Source organism: Chiloscyllium punctatum, chromosome 32, assembly GCF_047496795.1.
Source record: "Chiloscyllium punctatum isolate Juve2018m chromosome 32, sChiPun1.3, whole genome shotgun sequence".
Lineage (NCBI taxonomy): Eukaryota > Metazoa > Chordata > Chondrichthyes > Orectolobiformes > Hemiscylliidae > Chiloscyllium > Chiloscyllium punctatum.
The window spans coordinates 16953364-16977877 of record NC_092770.1 but is presented as its reverse complement, the minus strand read 5'-3'; the positions used below and the strand labels follow the sequence as shown (position 1 = coordinate 16977877).

Below are 24514 nucleotides of genomic sequence, written 5' to 3'. Positions count from 1 at the left end.
TTCACACAGAGAGTGGTATGTGTATGGAATGAGCTGCCAGAGGATGGGGTGGAGGCTGGTACAATTGCAACATTTGAGAGGTATTTGGATGGGTAAATGAGTAGGAAGGGTTTGGAGGGTTATAGGCCGGGCGCTGGCAGGTGGGACTAGATTGGGTTGAGATATCTGGTCGGCATGGACGGGTTGGACCGAAGGGTCTGTTTCCATGCTGTACATCTCTGAGACTATCTCATTTAAACATTTTCCCTCTCACCTTAGACCTGTGACCCCCCCCACCCAATATTTGATATTTCCACCTGGGGAAAAAAAGCCTCCAATGCATACCTCTCAATTTTATATATAGCAAATGTTTCATTCACTTGCACCTATGGGACCAGGAGTGTGCTGGTTAATTAAATATTCCAGTTGATCAGGAGACTTAAAAACACACACTAAATAATAGAAACGTAATGAAGGGGTATGCACATCACTAATTCTTTATTGACAGCACAAACCACTTAAATAATAATGCAATTTTGCCTTAAATAAGATTTATCAGCAGAGAGCCTTCTCACTCACAACCTCAAATGACCACTTCGACATTGCAAAGATCGCGATAATATAGTAAACATCCAGTGTGAAGTTTATCGCGTGCCGGTTCACAAGGTGCTAATTAAAACAAAGTTTGCTATACTTCTAACAGGTTGCTTCTCAGCCTCCAATGCTCTTACGAAAACTCTGCTTCTAACGGTCCTGCCATAGAGTTATATGGCATGGAAACAGACCCTTGTCCATGCTGACCAGGTTTCCCAAACTAAAGTAGTCCCTTTTGCCTGCATTTAGTCCGTATCCTTCTAAAACCTTCCTATTCATGCACCTGTCCAAATGTCTTCGGAATGTGTAACTGTACCCTCCATCCACCACTTCCTCTGGCAGTTCATTCCATATATGAACCACCTTCTATGGACAAGGTTACTCCTCAGGTCCCTTTTAAATCTTTTTCCTCTTACCTTACAAATATGCACCCTAAATTTGAACATCCCCCCCACCCTAGGAAAAGGACATTGGTTATTCCTCTATCAATGCCCCTCATGATTTTATAAATATCTAAGAGTACCTGCAACCTCCTATGCTTTAGGGAAAAAAGTTCCAGACTATCCAGCCTCTCCTGTCACAGCAAAGTCCTGGTAAACTTTGTCTCTTCTCTTTCTAATTTAGTAATATGCTTCCTATAGCAAGGTGGCCAGAACTGTACACAGTACTCCAAAAGTGGCCTCACTAACATCTTGTACAGCTGCAACATGACATCCCAACTCCTACATGGTTTACTCTCCTCTTGCATTTGACTTTCCAAAATGCATTAACTCTCACTTGTTTGGATTAAACTCCATCTGTTATTTCTTCGCCCAACTTTCCAACTTACCGTAAACATCCAGTAGTAGTAAAATTTTTTGACTCCTTTTTAAGGTTACATTTATGGAGTCAACTATTACGTGGATACTACTTTTGAGGGGCCGAAATTCATGCCCGTCAAAATTCATAACATATTATCAGAAGCCCAACTGATTTCCAAATGAATAAATGAACAAATTACGGTAATTCTGAAAACCCGGAACAGAACAAGACAGCCAGCGGACTGGAAGATCTGGAGCAGAGTGGAACATCCGGCAGACGGAAATCTAGAGTGGGACGTGACAGCTGGCACACTGACTCAAACATTGACCTGTTATCTGTGAAAAACTAGGGTCAACTTTTACATGAGATAGACTATTACTTGAGGATACAGAACAACTTCAATTATCCAAACAAGACAGGTGGGGAGTATGTTGTTCGAAAACCGAATGTTTGGATAACTGATGATGTTTTTAAGGGACCTTGAGATCTTGTTCGGATAATCTGAAATTCGGATAATTGATGTCCGGATAACAGAGATTGTTCTGCATAAGCTATCTATATTCTGTTGTATTCTTTGACAACTATCCTCATTACCCACAACTCCAATTTTCATGTCGTCTGCAAACTTACTAATCAGACCATTCGATTTTTCATTCAAATCATTTTTATAAATTGCAGACAATAGGGGTCCCTGCACTGATCAGACTTCCAGTCAAAATAAAAACACACCAGAATTACCCTCTGTCACCTATGACCAAGCCAATTTAGTATCCAATTTACTAACTCACTGGATTCCATGTGGCTTAAGCTTCTATACTAGCCTACTATGAAGGACCTTGTCAAATGCTTTAGTCCATGTAGACTACATCCACTGCCTGACCAATCACGTTATTTGCTCAAAACCTCAAGTTTGAGAAACAAGACCTCCCCTGCATATGGTGATTATTGTGGTTCTGTTCGCAGAGTTGGGAATTTGTGTTGCAGACGTTTCGTCCCCTGTCGAGGTAACATCCTCAGTGCTTGGGAGCCTCATGTGAAGCGCTTCTGTGATGTTTTCTCCAGCATTTATAGTGATTCGTATCTGCCGCTTCCGGTTGTCAGTTCCATCTGTCTGCTGCAGTGGCTGGTATATTGGGTTGATGTGCTTATTAATTGAATCTGTGGATGAGTGCCATGCCTCGAGGAATTCCCTGGCTGTTCTCTGTTTGGCTTGTCCTATAATAGTAGTGTTGTCCCAGTCGAATTCATGTTGCTTGTCATCTGCGTGTGTGGCTACTAAGGATAGCTGGTCGTGTCGTTTCGTGGCTAGTTGCTGTTCATGGATACGGATCATTAGCTGTCTTCCTGTTTATCCTATGTAGTGTTTTGTGCAGTCCTTGCATGGGATTTTGTACACTACATTGGTTTTGCTCATGCTGGTATCGGGTCCTTCGTCCTGGTGAGTTTTTGTCTGAGAGTGGCTGTTGGTTTGTGTGCTGTTATGAGTCTAGTGGTCACAGCAGTCTGGCTGTCAGTTCAGAAATGTTTTTGATGTATGGTAGTGTGGCAAGTCCAAAAAGCGCAACTACTTGCAGATACCAACACCTACCAAAAGAGGGTGTTTGACCCCACCCCACAGCTCACCAATAGGATAAACAACACATGAAGGAACCTACAAAAAAAAACAGACAGATAACAAGGTTTGACCTACAGAGAATGAAACCAGAAAGTAGCAACACCCCCAGATTCTATGGACTACCTAAAGTGCACAAACACATAACCTCAACACCAAGGAGAGGGAAGCACTAAAAGCACTAAGATACGATAAGAACATAATTATGCCACCAGCAGACAAAGGCAGAATGACGGTCATTCTGGACAAAGCAGACTACATCTAAAAAGCGCAACTACTTGCAGATACCAACACCTACTAAAAGAAGGAGTTTGACCCCACCCCACAGCTCACCAATAGGATAAACAACACACTAAGGAACCGACAAAAAAACAGACAGATAACCAGGTTTGACCAACAAAGAATGAAACCTGAAAGCAACACCCCCCCAGATTCTATGGACTACCTAAAGTGCACAAACCAGACATCCCACTCAGGCCCATGGTATCATTACCAGCGGCACCATCTCACAAACTGGCTAAAGAACTACAGCAGAAACTGAAACACCTGATCAGTGGATCCAGACACTCTACACAATCAACACAGGAATTCTTGGACATCATCAGAAATATACACACAGACAAGGAAGAAACTATGGTCTCATTCCATGTAACGGCACTGTTCACCTCTATCGACAAAACCCTAGCCAGAGAAACAATAGCCAACCTGCTGGACATACAGAACAGACAACAGGGCATTGAACCTATCAACAAAGACTGCATACTCAAACTACTGGACCTGTGCCTCACAACACACTTCATATTCAACAGCTAAATATATGAATAAATCAACGGCACACCCAGGGGCTCATCCATCTCTGGACTCCTAGCAGAAGCGGTAATGCAAAGATTAGAACAGTCTTAGCACAAATTCAACCCAAACTCTGGGTCAGATATGTAGATGATACCTTTGTAGTCATTAAAAACAGAAATAGAGAACACACACCGGATCATCAACGCCACACTCATAGGAATCCAATTCACTAGTGAGGAAGAAAAAGAACAACCAACTCCCATTCCTAGATGTGATGGTACAGAGAACACCTAACGGAGAATTCACCACAAAGGTTTACAGGAAAGCCACATACACAGTCCAAGTCCTGAACTATGAAAGCAACCACCCCAACACACAAAAGAAGTTGCATCAAGACACTGTTCAAAAGGGCCACAACACACTGCAGTACACCAGAACTGCAAAAAGAGGAAGAAGAACACCTATACAATGTATTCGCCAAAAACAGATACCCGCGCAATTTCATCAACAGATGCCTAAGGGAAAGACAACGGAATGAGGACATGCCACAACCCAAAGGACTAGCCACATCAAAAACATTTCTGAACTGACAGCCAGACTACTGCGACCACTAGGACTATAACAGCACACAAACCAACAGCCACTCTCAGACAACAACTCACCAGGATGAAGGACCCGATACCCAGCATGAGCAAAACCAATGTAGTGTACAAAATCCCATGCAGACACTGCACAAAACACTACATCGGACAAACAGGAAGACAGCTAATGATCCGCATCCATGAACACCAACTAGCCATGAAACGACACGACCAGCTATCCTTAGTAGCCACACACTCAGATGACAAGCAACATGAATTCGACTGGGACAACACTACTATTATAGGACAAGCCAAACAGAGAACAGCCAGGGAATTCCTCGAGGCATGGCACTCATCCACAGATTCCATCAATAAGCACATTGACCTGGACCCAATATACCGGCCACTGCAGCGGACAGCTGGAACTGACAACCGGTAGCAGCAGATACAAATCACTATAAATGCTGGAGAAAAAATCACAGAAGCACTTCACAGAAGGCTCCCAAGCACTGAGGATGTCACCTAGACAACACAAATTTCCAGCTCGGCAAACAGAACCACAACAACGAGCACCCGAGCTACAAATCTTCTCCCAAAGTATGGTGATTATCCCTAATACGTCCATTCTCTTCCAGGTGCAAGTAAATTCTATCTGCAAGAATCTTTTCCAATAGCTTCTCTACCACTGTGTAAGGCTTCCCAGCCTATATTTCCTGGCTTATCCCTGTTGCCCTCTTCAAACAAAGGAGCAACATTGATTATTCTCAGTATTCTGGGACCTCACCTGTGGTTTAAAAGGATACAAACTCTCTGCCAACGCCGCAAACTCCTCCCTTGCCTCCCTCAGTATCCTGGGATAGATCCCATCAGGCCCTGGGAGTTTATCTACCTTTATGCTTTTCAAGATATCCAACACCACCTCTTTCTCAATATCAACATTCCCCTCCCAAATCTTATCATCCATGTCCTTCTCCTTAGTGAATACCAATGGAAAGTACTCATTGAGGACATCACCCACTTCCTCTGGCTGCACACATAAATTCCCTTTTTCCTCGAGTGGGCCTAGTCTTTCCCTAGCTATCCTCTTGCTCCTAATACATGTGTAAAATACATTGGGATTCTCTTTAATCCTATTTGCCAAAAGACCTGTCATGGCCCCTTCCAGCTTTCCTGATTTCTTAGATCATTTTCAGCTTCTTCTCTAATCCTCAAAGACCTTATCCAATTTTGGACCCCAAGCCTTACGTATGCTTCCTTTTCCATTAAACTTTCAACATCTCGTCAACCAAGGTTACCAAATCTTGCCTTCCTTAACTTTCATCCTCACGAGAACATGCTGGTCTTGAGCTCTGAAGAACAGGCCTTTAAAAGACTCGCACATGTAGGACATGATTTACCCTCAATTTATTTCTCTAGTTCCTGCCTAATACTATTGTAACACCCAATTTTGCACTTTCACCAGTCACATGCTCATCCATAAGTGTCTTAAAACTTGGGTAATTATGATCATTGTTCCAAAATGCTCCCCTCCTGAAACTTCGATCACCTGGCCAGGCTCATTCCCCAAATCAAGGTCTAGCTTGCCCATTCTCTAGGCGGAATATTGACAATGTTTCAAGAAACTTCCCAGATGCTCGTAGCAAAATATACCCTAAGCAAGCTGCTGGAATTAAGGGAACCCTAGTCAAAATTGGGGCAGTTACAATTACCGAAGACAACAAGTCATTTTTTTTTACATTTTTCCATGATCTGCTTACACATCTGTTCCTCAATCTTCTGCTGATTATTGGGAGATCTATATTATAACCCCAACATCTTGGTTGCGCCTTTCATATTTCCAACTTTGACCCATATCGCCTTGCTGGATGAGCCCTTCAAGATGTACTCTTCGTGCAGGTGTGACATTCACTTCAGACCACTAGTCCCCGCTGTGTTCATTAATACAGGCATGACTGTTCTTCCTATTAGACTTAATAAATTTAATCTCTACCTTCTCTTCAATCACTGAACATGCTGACTTACTGTTCTGGTTCCCATCCCCCCTTGCCACGTTAGTTTAAACCCTCCTGACTGGCACGAGCAAACCTCCTGAAAAAAAAAGTATTGGTGTCCCTCCAGTTTAGGTGCAACTGTCCTCTTGGTCAGATCTCTCCTACCCTGAAGAGATCCCAATGATCCAGATGTCTGTCACCCTCTTCTTCCAGCTCTTTAGCTACACACTCAGCTTCACGTCTCACTAGCATGTAGCACAGAGAGGAATCTCAAAATTATAATCCTAGAGGTTATGCCTTTTAACTTCTCACCAAACTCCCTAAATTCCCTTTGCAGGACCTCATCTTGCTTCCTGCCTGTTATTCGTACCAGTATAGACCACTGCTGCCGGTTAGTCACTCTCCCCTTTCAGAATATCCTGTGCCTGCTCAGACACATCCCTGATCTTGGCATCAGGGAGACAACACACCATCCTGGAGGTATCTCACTTGCAGCTACAGAAATGCCTATATCTGTCCCTGACTACAGAGCTTACTACTGCTTGCTTACATTTTGACTCTCCCTGATGTACAAGAGTCAACTGTAGTGCCACTGATCTGGCTGCAGTTTTTGAATCTAAATTGTATCCACACCTTCAACAGTTCCCAGGTAGAAAAACCAGACTACCCACCTGATTTTAATAGAATTGATTTCACCCAAGATGATTTAAGGAGAAAATGAAGATCAGAAGTCATACTACATTTTAACGTTACAAAATTACCCAAACAATTTTACTCCAATGTGCGTCCAAGATATCAACCTGTGTGACTTTAATTCTATCTAAGAGAGCCATGTAGATTTCGAAGAATCATTTATGCTTTTACAAAGTTTCCAAGTCACCAGGTAATAGATATATATGTCAATTTGCCTTTAATACAGTAAAAATACGAAGGCGTTCCACAGGAGTGATTAGTAAATAATGAGATAAAACCATGTAAGATAATATTAGGATAAGTGACCTAAAACTTGTTCAAAGCAGCGAGTCTGAAGCAGTGTCTTAGCAGGGGGGTAGAAGGGCAGAGACTGAGTTCTAGAATTCCCTCTCTCTCAATGAGGCAGCTGAAAGTAGAGCTGCACAGGAGCCAACACAAGTTAGTGAATACAGATGCTGAGTGAATTAGTTAAATGGAATGAGTTAAAACAAAGGAAGGAATTTGGAGGAGTTCAACCTTACGGAAGGTAAGGTTTGAGAAACTGAGTGGCAATCGGGGCACTGAAACCATTGGCCAACATCGTCACTTCATATAATCTCCATTTGTATGAACGAAGGGGTTGTCCTGAAGTAGTTGCAGGACACTACTGTGGCATTTTCTTCCGTCATAACCATAACCAAATTCTTTTATACTAGATATGGGCCTGGTCAATGAAAAGGCTTCTCTCATGCCTGCCAATTCTTACTCTGTAAAGAGAGATTCTGCAAAAGCATAACAGTTAAGTGCATGAATGGAGAGGTGCAGCCTGAAGACCTGCGGGAGACCAGTAAAATAGTTAGTCAACATGTAGAATAGTCAGTCAGTGGGGCAGCACGGTGGCTCAGTGGTTAGCACTGCTGCCTCACAGCAACAGGGACCCAGGTTCAATTCCAGCCTCAGGTGAATGTGCAAACTCCACACAGACATTTTCCCCTTGTCTGCATGGGTTTCCTTTGGGAGCTCCAGTTTCCTCCAACATGTCTAAAGATGTGCTGGTTAGCTGAATTAGCAGTGCTAAATTGCCCAGTGTTCAGGACATGGAGTTATCAAGGTAGGGGAATAGGTCTGGGGGGGTTACTCTTCGGAGGGTTGGTGTGGATTTGTTGGGCCAAATGGCCCGTTTCCACGCTGTAGGGATTCTATTCTATGCTTTAAAGGCAATAAGGGACAGGTGGTAAAATCTGGCCTAGCCAGTGACACCAATGTCCCACAAGTAAATTAAAAACTAGCCACTTTTTAACTTGCCTACATGTTCTTTAGGCATAGCTATATGAGCAATTTATGTTTCCATATTCCTATGAAATAGCAGAAAAACAGGGGTCACCAAAGCAGTGACTGCATATGTTTACAATCCCAAAGAACGGCAGCATATAGGAACATTTAAGGCTGCATATTTTAAATCAAACTTTCACATAGGACTAGACAAACAAGGTTGTTCATCACACTGCATCATACTTCTGGTGATTTGATATCCAAATCTTTTCACTTCAGACTGATGCCCATATCAAATGAGAAAATTCAAAGGCATCTAGACTTTATTTTATTCTTTATTAAAGTTGTTTTGTAAATGCAAGCTATTATTCTCTCTTCTCTGGTTACTAGCAGTCACACATGCAATGCAGTTCACTTTTGACAAACTAAGAAAGCAAAACTCCCAAGGTAAGCATCCCGAAATCAGCAGGCCATGACCAGGTAAGTGTGAAAATGAATAGAGCATTTTGAAAAGAATTGTAGAGCTACCCTTAAAGCTGCTTATGTAAATCAGCAATTTCTGTTCAGGTCACCTAAAGGCATTCCACTCAAAGCTAAAGGCAGATTTTGCAGTTTAAAGATTCATATTGCATTAACACATTGCTATAGGATTTGTTTAGTTTAAGCTTAACCTTCACATCTCCACTAGCTCTGCTGAGCATGTACAGTTGTAAACAGCTGCAAGGTATGTCCATAGCAAGGCATTGGTGCAGTCAAACATGCAGCTATACTATACCTAGCATCGGTGCACTTGCACTTCGACTGCGATCTTCAGTCATCCAGAAAATGTGCATGATGGTGAAGAGCACGGCAGCACAGAATATGCGGAATAACAAGGTAAAGTACAGATCAATTTACAGATATAAAGCACTCCAATCAGAAAGGTCAGGAAATGTTCACAACATTAACAAAGTCACAAAAGTAGTCAAGTACTGATGTTTAATTTAAACAATGATGACAATTTTGTTGACAGGTGAATGCACTGGTTGAACTGGAAGGAGATGCCTCATATTTAGGTTGTATTAAGTAAATTGCTAAGTCGATTAAGAACACAATCAACTAAATAGCTATTCAATAACAACATTTTCAGTTAGTTATAACCATATTACACGTGTATAAATACAAGCAGAAAGTTGACCTTCATTATAGTCAGAAATCACAATACCAGGTTGCAGTCCAACAGGCTCGTATAAAATCACGAAGTTTCAGAGCGCTGCTCCTTCATCAGGTCACTTCACTGAGAGAGGAACAATGCTCTGAAACCTTGCGATTTCAAATAAACCTGTTGGACTATAACCTGGTATCATGTAACTTCTGACTTTGTCCACCCCAGTCCAACACCAGCACCTCCTCTTCACTGTAGTGGAACAAATAAAATGGAAGGTATCAATGTACAATTTGAAAAGTTTCAATAGTTCTTTCTTTAGAGCATTGTTATTTAAAATAGTGCAAGAAAAACTGGCCTGGAGTGTTGAGAGGCTTTGTCATTTAAAAAAAAATCATTGTATGTGGGCATACCTGGTTAAGTCAGCAGTTATTGACCATACCTAATTGACATTAAGAAAGTGATTTTCCAGATTTTAACTTGGTAATGGTAAAGGAGCAATGGTATACTTTCAAGTCAGAATGGTGGGTGGCTTGGAGGATTATTTGCAGATGGTGACGTTCCCATGCATCTGCTGCCCTTGCCTGATTGGTAGAAATCTCAGATTTAGAAGGTGCTGTTCGAGGAACCTGGGTAAGTTGCTGCAGTGCAACTTGTATGTAGTACATACTGCTACTGTGAATCAGTGAAGGAAATAGATGTTGAAGGTGGTGGATGGAATGCTAATCAAGGTTTTGGCTAGTGAGAGTTGCTGGCATTGTATTCACCCAGACAAGTGAAGAATATTGCATCACACTCCTAATTTGCAACTTGTAGATTGTGAACAGACAGCGAGGAGTCAGGAGTGAAGTAAATTAACACAGAATTCATAGCCTAGTCTTGTATTCATGATATTTGTATGGCTGGTCCATTTCAATATCAGATCAATGGCATCTCCCAGGACACTGGCACTAAGGGATATAATGATGGTGATGCCATTAATCATCAAGGAGAAATGGTTAGATTCTCACTTGTTGAAGAAGATAGTAATTGTCTGGCACTGTGTCACGAAATTTATAGATTTAAGCCAGCTACATGTTTTATCCTACATAACACTGAAGATTTATCAACAGAACAATAAAGTTTCCAACACACAACTTGCTTACTCGAATACTATTTTAATGTATATTCTGAACATTATACACATCTGGTCAGCCACATTAAATCAAACTGAGTTATTTAGGTAGATTTAAGGCTAAGGAAAAGTAAATGCATATATATCAAACATATATCACAAACATATATCACATTTATCAAATCAGTTTCAAACTGGTGAACTTCTAAAAGAGATCAGTTTAAAAGAATTTCAGCTATTGTATGTCTTAACTTATTGCAATCTGTACTCTAAACAATGAGCAGTAGATAGTCTGAGATTTATTTTAAGACAAGGATAAAGCGGGTTTTTACGATACCAAATAAGTGGCTGGTGGATCATTTTCAAATAGCACATCCCTTTGGCTGTTCTCAACAGACTGACCATATTCAACTTATCCAGTCATAGAGTCATACAGCATGGAAACAGACCCTTTGGTCCAACTTGTCCACGCCGACCAGGTTTCCCAAACTGAACTAGCGCCACTTGCTTTGTGCTTGCAAAACTAAGAACATAGAGTCCAACATCAGATGTGATCAAATATTTGGGCAAAAGTGGACTGCCCCAAGAGTGTTAATTATACCAAAAATTGGAGGATAGTGGGCTAGTGTAGGTTAGGTGGGCTTGGATGGGCGCAACATCGAGGGCCAAAGGGCCTGTACTGCGCTGTATTTTTCTATGTTCTATAACTAATTTATCAGTCAGGCTCACAATATGGCTCCCTTACGCTGGCTAGAAGCTACATTTATATGCAGGGACCTAACATCTGGAGGAGAAAACAACTTGACAATGCTATGCGCCTTTTCATCTTAAAAGCTATAATGTACACTTTTCTCGTGGTTTCCCAATAGCATTGCTTGACTAGAGAACACTTGCTGACCAATCAACACTCTTTCTTGGGCAGAACAAATTGTCTGCTTATCTTGAAACTTGGTATTCTTGCATATATCCTGATTTGTGGAAGATGAAAAGCTTCAGTAACAGGCTCCTCTTTTTCAGCATCACCACTCAAACTGTAACAAGTTATTTAAACAGATCTGTAATTTATGGTCTGGCACCAGTATATGACTAGAATCAAAGAAAAGAATTTTAAAAACTGGAAGGATTCAATGATGCCCTTTTCTGCCAATCTGATGTGTGTGTAATTCCAGTCCCAAAATATGTGCTTAATTTAATGTCTTTTTATTGGTGGGGTGGGGGACACAGCAAGATCAATACAATAAATACCATTCTGCCTCACATCAATACACCAATTAAAGTTGTTCATGCTAAATTTGTTGAACTATTCATGTTCACTTACCCAGGTTAGGTGCACTAGCCGTTCGCTTGCCACCTTTGATCTTGAAGAATCCACGGCCAAAAGAAGCTCTGGCTTTTTTTGAAGCTGCACTTTCATCATCCAGAGAATTTTGATGTCCATTTGGTGGCTTTGGTGGCAGAGATGCAAACTTACTGATCTCCATACATGCTTTATTCTAGATGAATTTAAGGGTACACTTTTAGTTCCCGGGGATATTTTGTATCTGTAGAACTACTAATATTTTGTTAGAATGGATGTTAGAAAATTTAAACATGATTTTAGTAAATGATATTAGATTCCCAATAGCTTGCGTTATACAATAAAACAGGTTTTTCCAGAACATGAAAATTAACCAACAATCATCTCTTCCATCTACTGAAACATGCCAAAATACTATAAAATGGATTATTGTAAAAAGCTAGGTTACATAGGTTACAAGGAACTGCATGCCTGGGAGATGATAATTACCAATTTAAAGTAATTTCTAGGACATGGGTTTTAAAGCCTTTTCAGTTTGCTGGAACAATTTGCCCAATAGATGCACAAATGCTAAAATGAAGGAGATCTATATTAGGCTCAGTGGAACTATAATGGGACAAAGAAGAGATAAGATAATCTGATGGTTGTAGTATTGGGCATACTGTAAAGTTCATTAAGAATGAAGGGTGGAAGTTCACTTAGACACCAGTATTGGCAGCACTATCAAACTGAAGTTTCAGCGAAAGCGACATTAACATATGGCAGAAGTGGACAATGTTCCAATAAAAAAATGGGTTATGATTTTGGAAGCAGAGCACCAACTCCAACAAAAACCATTGTGCCCCCATCAGAGGCAATTTTTAAGGTCTTCCACAATAATTAATTGAACTCTATTTTCTAGCATAAGTGGACCGGTTTGTAACAAATAAACGTTCACGTGTGAATTGTAGTAACGATCATGATAATGGTTAGCTTAAAGAAAAAGAACAAAAAGAATAGAAACAAGATGCAGAGAAGGTGCTTCTGGCATGGAGATCATTGTACTTTAAACGAAGGGAGTCCTATGCAGGTTCAAATTTAAAACATACGTATTTGAAAAATAACAACTTCCCTCTGAAAAAAAAAATCCACCTTTGTTGCCTAGGTGATGAAAAAAATAGTACACAGCAAGCTAGGTTAATTCAATCAGCAGTGCTGGTATTGTTCAATTTAATGCTATGGTTCAACTAAATTACAATATTATTAAAATGTCACTTTAAAAATGCCATCTGCAATTATAGATCATAGTTTTTAAGCAGTTCAAAACTAAAGATACACATTTTCAACTACATGTCAATGTACTCAATGGCCATAGAAGTGCAAGCTTGGATGGCAATATTTAGCAAGCATATCTTGGGCTCTATCAAATAATTAGCTTCAAATTCAAATACTAGAGATGCCAAATACAGTTCTGGAATGCCTATAAAATGCCACAAGCAACCCTATTCATAGGCTAATGTAACACTGACCATAGCAATGCAAAACCACCTGCCTTAGGACAAGCTTAAAAATAAATTACAGCTAACTGGGACTGAAACAGACCATTTTTCACCCAGTTAACCGAAATGTTGACAGCTAACCTTAATCAAGAGCAAAATGTTCCCTGCCAGCTGAAAATGTAATTGTTGGAGACAGAAAGGGAAAAGAAGAGAAAAAAAGTCAACATTAGAACAGAAAGAAATGCCCTGGTATCATAAATTGGGTATAAAATATATAAGTAGCAATCTTATAGCTGATTATTAATTTTACCTGGAACACAATAGCAATTAACAATAGATATATAGGTAAGTTTTGCTTAATGAAAACAAGCTTACTGAATTTGTCCAAACAACTTGATAGCATTTACAAAATTATCGGATTTACAGCAGTCCAAATCATCATAGGCACCTCTGTCCAAAAAAGGGTTTTCAAACAAAAAAGTTGCAACACTGAAATCATACCTCCAACGGGCTCTGAACAGGTTCGAGAGATAATTTCTGTTGAAAGACAAAAGGTAACAAATTTAAATCCTATAATATAACAAAGGAGGTTGCTGAGGATCCAGCTGGCATAACAAGCATTAATATTTTTCTAGTTTAAATCACGAGACTAAATGCTGAAACTAAACAAACCTTGTTCTCCTCTTCCGTTCTCAGTTTCTCCTGACTGCCAAACGTATATACTTCTGACAATCTGTAGTAAAACAGTTATGAGCATGTTTCACTTCATAGCATCAATCCAAAATAAGTTCCAAATCTATAAGCTCCCAACTGATGGAAGTATTAAAACAAAGACAAAGACAAACAGAGAATGCTTGGAATACTCAGCAGGTATGGAGAAAAACAAAATTAACATTTTTAGGTTTGTGACCAATGATGCTGCAAGACCTGCTAAGCATTTATTTTGTAATGCAGTTGCAGAGCTGAGCCCCTGGAAAGAACTTCATGCCAATTAGTGGAACAGGCATCTAATTCTAAACCCATCATTACATTGGCATTTTTCAGCAAAATATGGTCTGTCAATTAATTTTGAATAAAATGGAGACTATTGTGAGCGGGATTAATTTAATGCATCTATACCAGAAGCTTGATTTTCAATAGTTAAGTCACCACATTAAACAGGAGTTTATTATCAAGGGAAATTGATAGAGAAAATAATTTACTGTATTTGAATTCTGGAACTGATTAGGATCTATTCTATTCTTAAACCAGGACCAAAGTATATACAAACAGGAAGTAGGAGCAGAAGTAAACAATTTGGACCTCAAGCCTGCTCTGCCAACATACAAGATCATGGCTGATTTCTGTGTGTTTAGAATTTCACCTTCTCATTTACCTCAATAACCCTTTATTCCCCTGCTTAACAAGAAAATATCCACTGACTTGTGTCTGCCTTCAAAGTCAAAGTGTTCTAAGTTGCATTACCCTCAACAAAAACAGCTGTTCTAACAGGTGACCCCAATTGTTTTTTTAAAAAAATAAACTTCTTCCCCCCAGTTCTGTACTTGGACATTTTTTCCAGCTTCACTTTCTCAGAATCACTCAGGGTCATATACACTTCAATCAAGTATTCAGTATTTAGGAAGGATAGACAAAAAGGAAAAAACTTTGTGAGAAGATTTGTAGCTCGGGTGCTTGTTGTTGTGGTTCTGTTTGCCGAGCTGGGAATTTGTGTTGCAGACGTTTCGTCCCCTGTCTAGGTGACATCCTCAGTGCTTGGGAGCTTCCTGTGAAGCGCTTCTGTGATGTTTTCTCCAGCATTTATAGTGATTGTCAGTTCCAGCTGTCCACTGCAGTGGCCGGTATATTGGATCCAGGTCAATGGGCTTATTGATTGAATCTGTGGATGAATGCCATGCCTCTCAGAATTCCCTGGCTGTTCTCGGTTTGGCTTGTCCTATAATAGTAGTGTTATCCCAGTCGAATTCATGTTGCTTGTCAAGTGTGTGTGGTTACTAAGGATAGCTGGTCTTGTCGTTTCGTGGCTAGTTGGTATTCATGGATGCGGATCGTTAGCTGTCTTCCTGTTTGTCCTATGCAGTGTTTTGTGCAGTCCTTGCATGGGATTTTGTAAACTACATTGGTTTTGCTTATGCTGGGTATCAGGTCCTTCGTCCTGGTGAGTTGTTGTCTGAGAGTGGCTGTTGGTTTGTGTGCTGTTATGAGTCCTAGTGATCGCAGTAGTCTAGCTGTCAGTTCGGAAATGCTCTTGATGTATGGTCGTGTGGCTAGTCCTTTGGGTTGTGGCATGTCCTCATTCCATTGTCTTTCCCTTAGGCATCTGTTGATGAAATTGCGCGGGCATCCGTTTTTGGCGAATACATTGTATAGGTCTTCTTCTTCCTCTTTTTGCAGTTCTGGTGTACTGCAGTGTGTTGTGGCCCTTTTGAATAGTGTCTTGATGCAACTTCTTTTGTGTGTTGGGGTGGTTGCTTTCACAGTTCAGGACTTGGTCTGTGTGTGTGGCTTTCCTGTATACCTTTGTGGTGAATTCTCCGTTAGGTGTTCTCTGTACCATCACATCAAGGAATGGGAGTTGGTTGTCCTTTTCTTCCTCTCTAGTGAATCGGATTCCTGTTAGTGTGGCGTTGATGATCCAGTGTGTGTTCTCTATTTCTGTGTTTTTAACGATTACAGAGGTGTCATCCACATATCTGACCCAGAGTTTGGGTTGAATTTGTGGTAAGACTGTTTGTTCTAATCTTTGCATTACCGCTTCTGCTAGGAGTCCAGAGATGGGTGAGCCGTTTGATTTGTTCATATGTTTGGTTGTTGACTGTGAAGTGTGTTGTGAGGCACAGGTCCAGTAGTTTGAGTATGCAGTCTTTGTTGATAGGTTCAATGCCCTGTTGTCTGTTCTGTATGTCCAGCAGGTTGGCTATTGTTTCTCTGGCTAGGGTTTTGTCGATAGAGGTGAACAGTGCCGTTACATCGAATGAGACCATGGTTTCTTCCTTGTCTATGTGTATATTTCTGATGATGTCCAAGAATGACTGTGTTGATTGTGTAGAGTGTCTGGATCCGCTGATCAGGTGTTTCAGTTTCATCTGTAGTTCTTTCGCCAGTTTGTGAGATGGTGGCGCTGGTAATGATACCATGGGTCTGAGTGGGATGTCTGGTTTGTGCACTTTAGGTAGTCCATAGAATCTGGGGTGTTGTTGCTTTCAGGTTTCATTCTTTGTTGGTCAAACCTGGTTACCTGTCTGTTTTTTTGAAGGTTCCTTAGTGCTTTGTTTATCCTATTGGTGAGCTGTGGGGTGGGGTCAAACTCCCTCTTTTGGTAGGTGTTGGTATCTGCAAGTAGTTGTTGCGCTTTTTGGATGTAGTCTGCTTTGTCCAGAATGACCGTCATTCTGCCTTTGTCTGCTGGTGGCATGATTACATTTTATCGTTTCTTAGTGATTTTAGTGCTTCCCTCTCCTTGGTGTTGAGGTTGTGTTTGTCTTTTCCTTGTTATCAGAGGTACAATACTTTGTCTCACTGTTTGTTGTGTCTCTTCTGTCAGTCCATTGTTCCTGAGTGTGCATTCTCGTGCTGCTAGGAAGTCTGCCTGCTTGGCGTCCCTGTGGTTGTAGTTGAGTCCCATGGCCAGTATTGTCTTTTCCGTGTCTGTGAGCTGTCTGTGGGAGAGGTTTCTAACCCAGGCGTGTGTTGTGGTGTCCTCTCTGTTATGTGTTAGTTTGGCCATTTTTTCTTTTAGTGCCGTTTTTTTGCGGTGTGTGGTCCTGTTCTGTCCTATGGTGATGGCCTGTTTTATAGTCCGGGCCCATTCCTGATTGGTGGTTTTTGAAATTAACGATTCTTGGCTTGTAATTTCTTGTCTGTATTTGTGAAGTCTGTTGTGAGCGTCTGTAATCATTACCTGAATCATCCTGAATCTGTTGTGTCTGGCTGTGTCCCTGGCTTGTGGGTTATTGACTGGTGGTCTGTATCTGACACATGTTGGAAGGATCTGATTCTTTCGGCATTCATGCAGGAACCGGAGTTGTTCCTATGTGGCGCTTAGGCGGTTGGCACAGGATTCCCATGCTGCCTGAACTGCTGTGCTCTTCCAGCACCACTAATCCAGAATCTGGTTTCCAGCATCTGCAGTCATTGTTTTTACCACAGGATTCCCATTTCCTGGCTTGTCTTAGCATCTCTCGCCCATAGATGTTCAAAGTTTGAGAGAAGATTTGTAGCTCGGGTGTTCGTTGTTGTGGTTCTGTTCGCCGAGCTGGGAATTTGTGTTGCAGACGTTTCGTCCCCTGTCTAGGTGACATCCTCAGTGCTTGGGAGCCTCCTGTGAAGCGCTTGTGATGTTTCCTCTGGCATTTATAGTGATTTGTACCTGCCGCCTCCGGTTGTCAGTTCCAGCTGTCCACTGCAATGGCCGGTATATTGGGTCCAGGTCAATGGGCTTATTGATTGAATCTGTGGATGAATGCCACTCAGATGACAAGCAACATGAGTTCGACTGGGACAACACTACTATTATAGGACAAGCCAAACAGAGAACAGCCAGGGAATTCCTAGAGGCATGGCATTCATCCACAGATTCAATCAATAAGCACACTGACCTGGACCCAATATACCGGCCACTGCAGCGGACAGCTGGAACTGAAAACCGGAAGTGGCAGATTCAAACCACTATAAATGCCGGAGGAAACATCACAGAAGCGCTTCACAGGAGGCTCCCAAGCACTGAGGATGTCACCTGGACAGGGGACGAAATGTCTGCAACACAAATTCCCAGCTCAGCGAACAGAACCACAACAAAAAGGAAAAAAAAAGATAGAATTGCATTACTGAGTGAAGAGGATAAAAATATATGATACTACAGTTATTACCTTGGGCAATGTAGAATCTGTGTTCGTAGAATTGAGGGGGAAAAGGGTCAAAAAAACACTGGTGGTGTGGTATAGGAACAACCAATTTGCAACAATGCTGGGAATGGTATTTAAAAGGAAATGCATGAGGTAAAGGAACATCTGTAATTATGGGTGACTTTAATGCATATAGGTTGGGCACATCAAATTAGTTATAATACTACATAGGAGCCAACTAGAGAACAGTCTTACACTGGGTATTACAATAAGATAGGAATAATTGGTAATGTAGTTTGAAAGACCATAAAAAGATAGAATTCAGCAAGATGGAGAGTAAGGCAGTTGATTCTGAAACTAGGGTCCCGAATCTTTATTAAAGAACCTACAATAGTTAGGCGCGAGTAGGCTCTAATGGATTGGGAAATGTTATTGAAAGGAATGACAGTGGTCAGACTGTCAAAGAACAAATGAATGAACTACAAAAAGTGCACATTCTTGTCTGGCACAAGAGTGCAAAGACAGTATGGTTTAAGGGAATGTTGGAGATAGAATTAGATGCCAAAAAAAGGCAGCCAATTAGCAAGAACAAAAAAAGAGCTGAGGATTAGAAAAGTTTAGAAGTCAGAAAGGAGGACCAAAGGATTGATCAAGAGGAAAATAGAGAATCCGAGTAAGCTTGCTGTGAACACACCTGACTGTAAAAGGTTTCTAAAGGTACGCAAAGAAAAAATACTTGGTGAAAATTAACGTACATTCTTTACAATCAAATAGGGAAAATTTACAAAGGAGAGCAAAAATGGCTGACAAATTAAATTCATATTTTGCTTCTGTCTTCACAAAGTAGGATACTAATAACATACCGTAAATGGTGCAGAACAAACGGTTTAGAGAAAGGGAGAAACTGAACCAAATCTATTAGAGAAATGGTGTTGGAGTAATTGTTGAGAGTGAAGGCTGATAAACCCCCAGGACCTGATCAACATCACAGACTACTTACAGAAGTGCTCCGAGAAATAATGTATGCATCAGTGGTCATCTTCCAAGATTCTTTAGTCTCTGAAATGGTTCCTATAGATCGAAGGATAGCTAATGTAATCCTACTGTTTAAAATGGGCAATAAAGAGTAAACAGGGAATTACAAACAGCAAGTCTGACGGTAGTAGGGAAGACAGGGTCCATTTTAGCAGAGCACTTAGAAAACAGTGGTAGAATCAGATACAGTTTCCCTGGATTTACAAAAGGCAAATCATGTTTGACAAATATGTGGAATTCTCGGAGAATGCAACAACTAGAGTTGATCAGGGAGAGCCAGTGGATGTGGTTCATTTGGACTTTCAGATGGCTTTTTGGCAATGTCGTACATAAAAGATTAATGAGTAAAATTAAAGCACATGGAATTGAGGGTAATGCATTGAGATGGATAGAAAATTGGTTGGATGACAAGAAACATTAGGAATAAATTTTTTTTTCCTTGAATAGCAGGCAGCGACTAGTGGGTTTCTGCAGAGATTGGTACTACAACCCTAGCTATTCATAATAAATCTTAATGATTTAGATGAGAAAACTCAATGTAATCTCTCAAAATTTGAACACTGAGTTGGCTGGAAAGGTGAGCTGCGAGAATGATGCTGCGTTAAGGAAGTGGTAAATGCTGGTAAAATTACAATATTTAAAAGGCATCAGGATGGTACATGAATAGGAAGCGTTTAGAAGAGTATGGGACAAATGCTGGCAAATCGGACTAGATTAACAGAATATCAGGTCAGCATGGATGAGTCGGACTGAAGAGTCTGCTTGCGTGCTGTACACCTCTATAACTGTGGTGCAGTGTGATTTGAATAGGCTGAGTGGGTAAATGCATGGCAAATACAATATAATTTGGAGAAATAGGAGGTTCTTCACTTTGGTGGCAAAGACAGGAAGGCAGGTTATTTTAAATGCATATACACTTGAATGAATGTGAATTAAGGGAGACCTGGGTGCCCTTGTGCACTCATCACTGAAAGCAAACTGTATGTTAGTCTTCATAACAAGATAATGAGTGCACAGAAACAAGGATGTCTTGCTGAAATTATACAGACATGTGATGAGGCCACACCTGTAAAAGCATGTGCAGTTTTGGTCTCTATTTAAGGAAGGATGTACTTGTTATAGAGGGAATGCACCAAAGGTTCACCAAATTGACTCCTGGGAATGCAAGAAGAAAGAATGAGTCAGCTAGGATTAGAATTTAGAAGAATGAGGGCTGGGGAAATCTCAGAAACCTACAAAATTTAACAAGACTAGACAAGTTAGATGGAGAAAGGATGTTTCTGATGGCAGGAAAGTCCAGAACTCGGGGTCATAGTTTAACGGTAAGAGGTAAACCTTTCAGGATTAAGACGAGGAGAACTTCCTTCATCCAGAGAATTGTGAGTTTGTGAAATTCACCACCACAGAAATTGGTTGAGGTCAAAACATGCATTTTCAAAGAGGCGGTAAATATATTTCTTGTGGCCAAAGAGATATGAGGGAGGACAAGATTTGGGCAAAGTTTAAAAATCACACACCAGGTTTTGGCCAACAGATTTATTTGGAAATACCAGCTTTTGGAGTGCTGCTCCTTCATCAGGTAGCTGTGGAGTAGGATCATATGACACAATTTCGAATAAAAGATCATAGTGTCATGCATGCAACTGAAATGATACATTCAGCAAACCTGGATCTAGGTTTGGGGTAGCATAGTGGCTCAGTGGTTAGCACTGCTGCCTCACAGCACTAAGGACCGGTTTGATTCCAGCCTCGGGTGACTGTGGAGTTTGCACATTCGCCCAGTGTCTGCACGGGTTTCCTCCGGGTGCTCTGGTTTCTTCCCACAGTCCAAGGATGTGCAGGTTAGATGAATTGGCCATACTAAATTGCCCATAATGTTCAGGGATGTGTAGGTTAGGTGCATTACTCAAGGGTAAATGTAGACTAATAGGGTAGGGGAATGAGTTTGGGTGGGATACTCTTCAGAGGGTCGGTGTGGACTTGTTGGGCCGAAAGGCCTGTTTCCACACTCTGGGCATTCTATGATTCAGTTGCATGCATGACACTGCGATCTTTTGCTATAAAGTCTGTGCCTTATGATCCAAGGAGCAGTGCTCTGAAAGCTAGCACTTCCAAATAAACCTGGTCTATAACCTGATGTTGAGAGATTTTTAACTTTGTCCACCCCAGTCCAACACCTCCACATCATAGATTTGGGTACTGAGCTCAACGATCAGCAGTAGCCATTTTGAATGGTAGAGCAGATTTTAGGGGTCGAATGGCCTACTCCTGCTCTTATCTTCCATGTTGCTAGATAAGTCACCACTCACTCTTCTAAATACCAGTAAAAATAGCATCTACTAGCCTTCTTGATTATGTATTGTACTGGTGTATTAATCTTTATGACTCATAGACCTGAAGCAGGGACCCGGGTTCGAGTCCAAAGTTTGCACATTCTCCCAGTGTCTGTGTGGGTTTACTCCAGATGCTCCAGTGTCTACACAGTCAAAAGATGTACAGGTTAGGTGGAATGGCTATGCTGAATTGCCCATACTGTCCAGGGATGTGCAGACTAGCTGGATTTGCCATGAGAAGTGCAGGATTATAGGGTATGGGGTTGGGTCTAGGTGGGATGCTCTTGGTGGACCGAATGGCCTGTTTCCACACTGTCGGGATTCTATGATATGAATGCTGCTGTAACTCGAATTTTTGCAGCCATTTTCAGTTTAAGTAATACTTTAATAATTGCTTAATCGTTCTTCCTGCCAAAGTGAATGACTTCAAATTTTCATATGCTACATTTGGCAGACTTTTGTCCATTCTCTCAAACTCAGAAGATTATAAAAACTAAAAGTTTTAATTCTAAATCATGCATAAAAAAGGGACATCAGCATACATGTACGAAAATAATTGAAAGTGGCAGGTTCAAATTGAAATTAAGAATGATAAGGTATGTTAAATCCTTGTGTCAAAAATAAATCTATAGAATACAAAGACAAGGAAGTTATGAAGATCTTTAAAAAAACAGTGGTTCTTCCTCTACTACACTACTACATTCAGTTCTTGGCACTACAGCTTAAGACAAATACAAAGGTATTAGGTAGCATGCTGGAAGTTTTGAAAGAATGGTTACACAGATGAGGAACTATAGTCACACTGCTGGATTGCAGAAGCTGGGCTTGGATATTGTTGGAAGGAATTGAGAGGAGGCTTGAGAATCATAGAATGGTAACAGCACAGGTTATTCAGACTATTGCACCATGTTGGTCCTCTGCAGAAGATTATTTGTTCATGAGACATGAGCATCACTGGTTCAGTCAGCATTTATTGAGCATTCCTAATTGCTTTGGAGGTGGTGATGGTTAGCTTCCACCTTGAACTGCTGCAGTCATTGAAATGTAGAGACACTCAATATTATTAGGCAGTTCCAAGATTTCAATGCCGTGATGATTAAAGAATGACAATATAGTTCCTAGTTAGAATCAAATGCACATCAGAAGAGAACTTGCAGGTTGTATTGTCCCCGTGCATCTAAATGATGGAGCTTATGAGTTTGGAAGGTGCTACTGAAGGAGCCTTGGTGAGTTACTTCAATGCATTTTCTAGATGGTGCATTTCATTGCCATAGTATGACTGTGGCGAAGGGAATGATTAACAAAGGAGGTGAATGGGATGCCAACCAAGCAGGCTGCTTTGACCTGACAGGTTTCTGGTGCTGTTGGAGCTCCATTCATTCAAGCAACTCTCCTGACTTGCACCTTGTTTGTGGGGAGACAGGCAGTGAGTTACTCATCATAGAACTACTAGTCTTAATATGCTTCTGTAGTCACTGTATTTATGTGGCAGGTGCAGTTCAATTCCTGGTCAATGTTAACATTTAAGATAGTGACAGTGGGGACTCGGTGATAGTAATGTCACTTATTAACCAAGGTGCGATGGCTACATTTTCTTTTGTTGGAGTTGGTCACAGACTGGCATGTTGCAAGTCACGTACTAGTTGAAACCTGGACGTCATTCAAATCTTTTATTGAATACACACATTCCTTCAGTACTCTATGGAGTTGTGAATGGAGCTGAAAATTGTAGAATTATGGACAAATATCCTCACTTCTGATCTGATGATGGAAGGAAGGTCATTAATGAAGCAGCTAAGATGGCTGGGCTGAGGACACTATCTTGAGAAACTGTTGCAGTGACATCCCACTCCTCTGTTGCTCACGTCACCATTACCACCCCCTCCTCTTCCCCCCCACAAAAAGCACTGCAGTGTTTCTATTTAGAGGATAAATCAATTCAATTTTTTGAAATCCATGACAAAACCTGCCTCCAGCACACTTTCAGACTTCAGGATGTCAATGACTATAAATCTTGTCCTTTCACACTTGCCAACGATTCCGATCAAATCTTAATCCTTTTGCCCCGTTTATTCTTCAAAATCTGAGGCAGCTAGAAAAGGTCTCCTTAGAATTTTGAGGAACAAGCAAAAATTGATTCAGTTGAAGAGGGGTCAGGAACCAGAGGAGAGCAATGAAAGAATCTCGTGGTTATGATATAGAGAGTGCACTGCTTCAGAGTGCAGTGGAGGCAGATTCAATTGTGAATGTCTAAAGGAAACAGAATAAGTACCTGAAGAGGGAAAAAAAGGCACAAGCTTATCAGGAAAGGGCAGGGGAGTGGAACGAGCAAAAGCGTTTTTGCAGAGAGTTGACATAGACTTGCAGCTCGCTGTGATGTGACCATTCCATACTATAATTTTCCTACATTTTAGAGGGCAAGACCTGAATGTGCTTTGAGTACAGCATTATACAATTTTTCTTAAATAAATACACCTTCTAAAAACAAAAGACCTCAGATGTCCTGCTAATAAACAAAAATATAACAGTATATTACCTCCCCATACGCTTCTCATCAGGTAGGTAGACAGTTTGAACCAACGGTGCAATCTGATTTTTCATGTAACGTATAACATGTCTTTATAACAATTATTAACAGACTGATGTGAAATGATCTTGCATTTGCATTATACTTACATAGGACTGTCACATATGACAGTTTCTTCAATTAATGAAGAGATGTCACTTGGCTGTATTTCACTGTAGTAAAATGTAAATTTATACTAAGTTATATTGTACAAATATGTACACTCTTAGAAAAAAGTATCATATATTAGCTAATCAAGTATCTAAATAAAGTTTTATTAGCTCCAAGTCTTTTCTTTTTTTTTAAGAAGAGGAGGGAGCTCCACGTTTCTGGAGGAGATTCTGATCAGGGCTCTTTCAGAACTGTGCAGTTTTTCCATTCTGACAGCTTTTTCATACTGCAGAATTAC

General features: G+C 40.8%; 1 protein-coding gene across 16 annotated transcripts in view; it reads right to left on the bottom strand.

The window, feature by feature from the left end:
• ppfibp1b (PPFIA binding protein 1b) overlaps positions 1-24514 on the bottom strand; it is a 165239-nt gene that overhangs the window by 24744 nt on the left and 115981 nt on the right. For 10 of the 16 annotated variants that reach the window (XM_072551745.1, XM_072551744.1, XM_072551740.1 and 7 more), the window contains 6 exons: positions 24216-24278; positions 14000-14060; positions 13829-13864; positions 13469-13498; positions 11871-12045; positions 9070-9102 (listed from right to left, as the gene is read on the bottom strand). In XM_072551745.1, the coding sequence (XP_072407846.1) occupies positions 9070-9102; positions 11871-12045; positions 13469-13498; positions 13829-13864; positions 14000-14060; positions 24216-24278 (398 nt within the window). The remainder of the gene's footprint in view (positions 1-9069; positions 9103-11870; positions 12046-13468; positions 13499-13828; positions 13865-13999; positions 14061-24215; positions 24279-24514) is intronic. The other 6 variants (XM_072551749.1, XM_072551757.1, XM_072551747.1 and 3 more) reach the window with 4 other exon arrangements.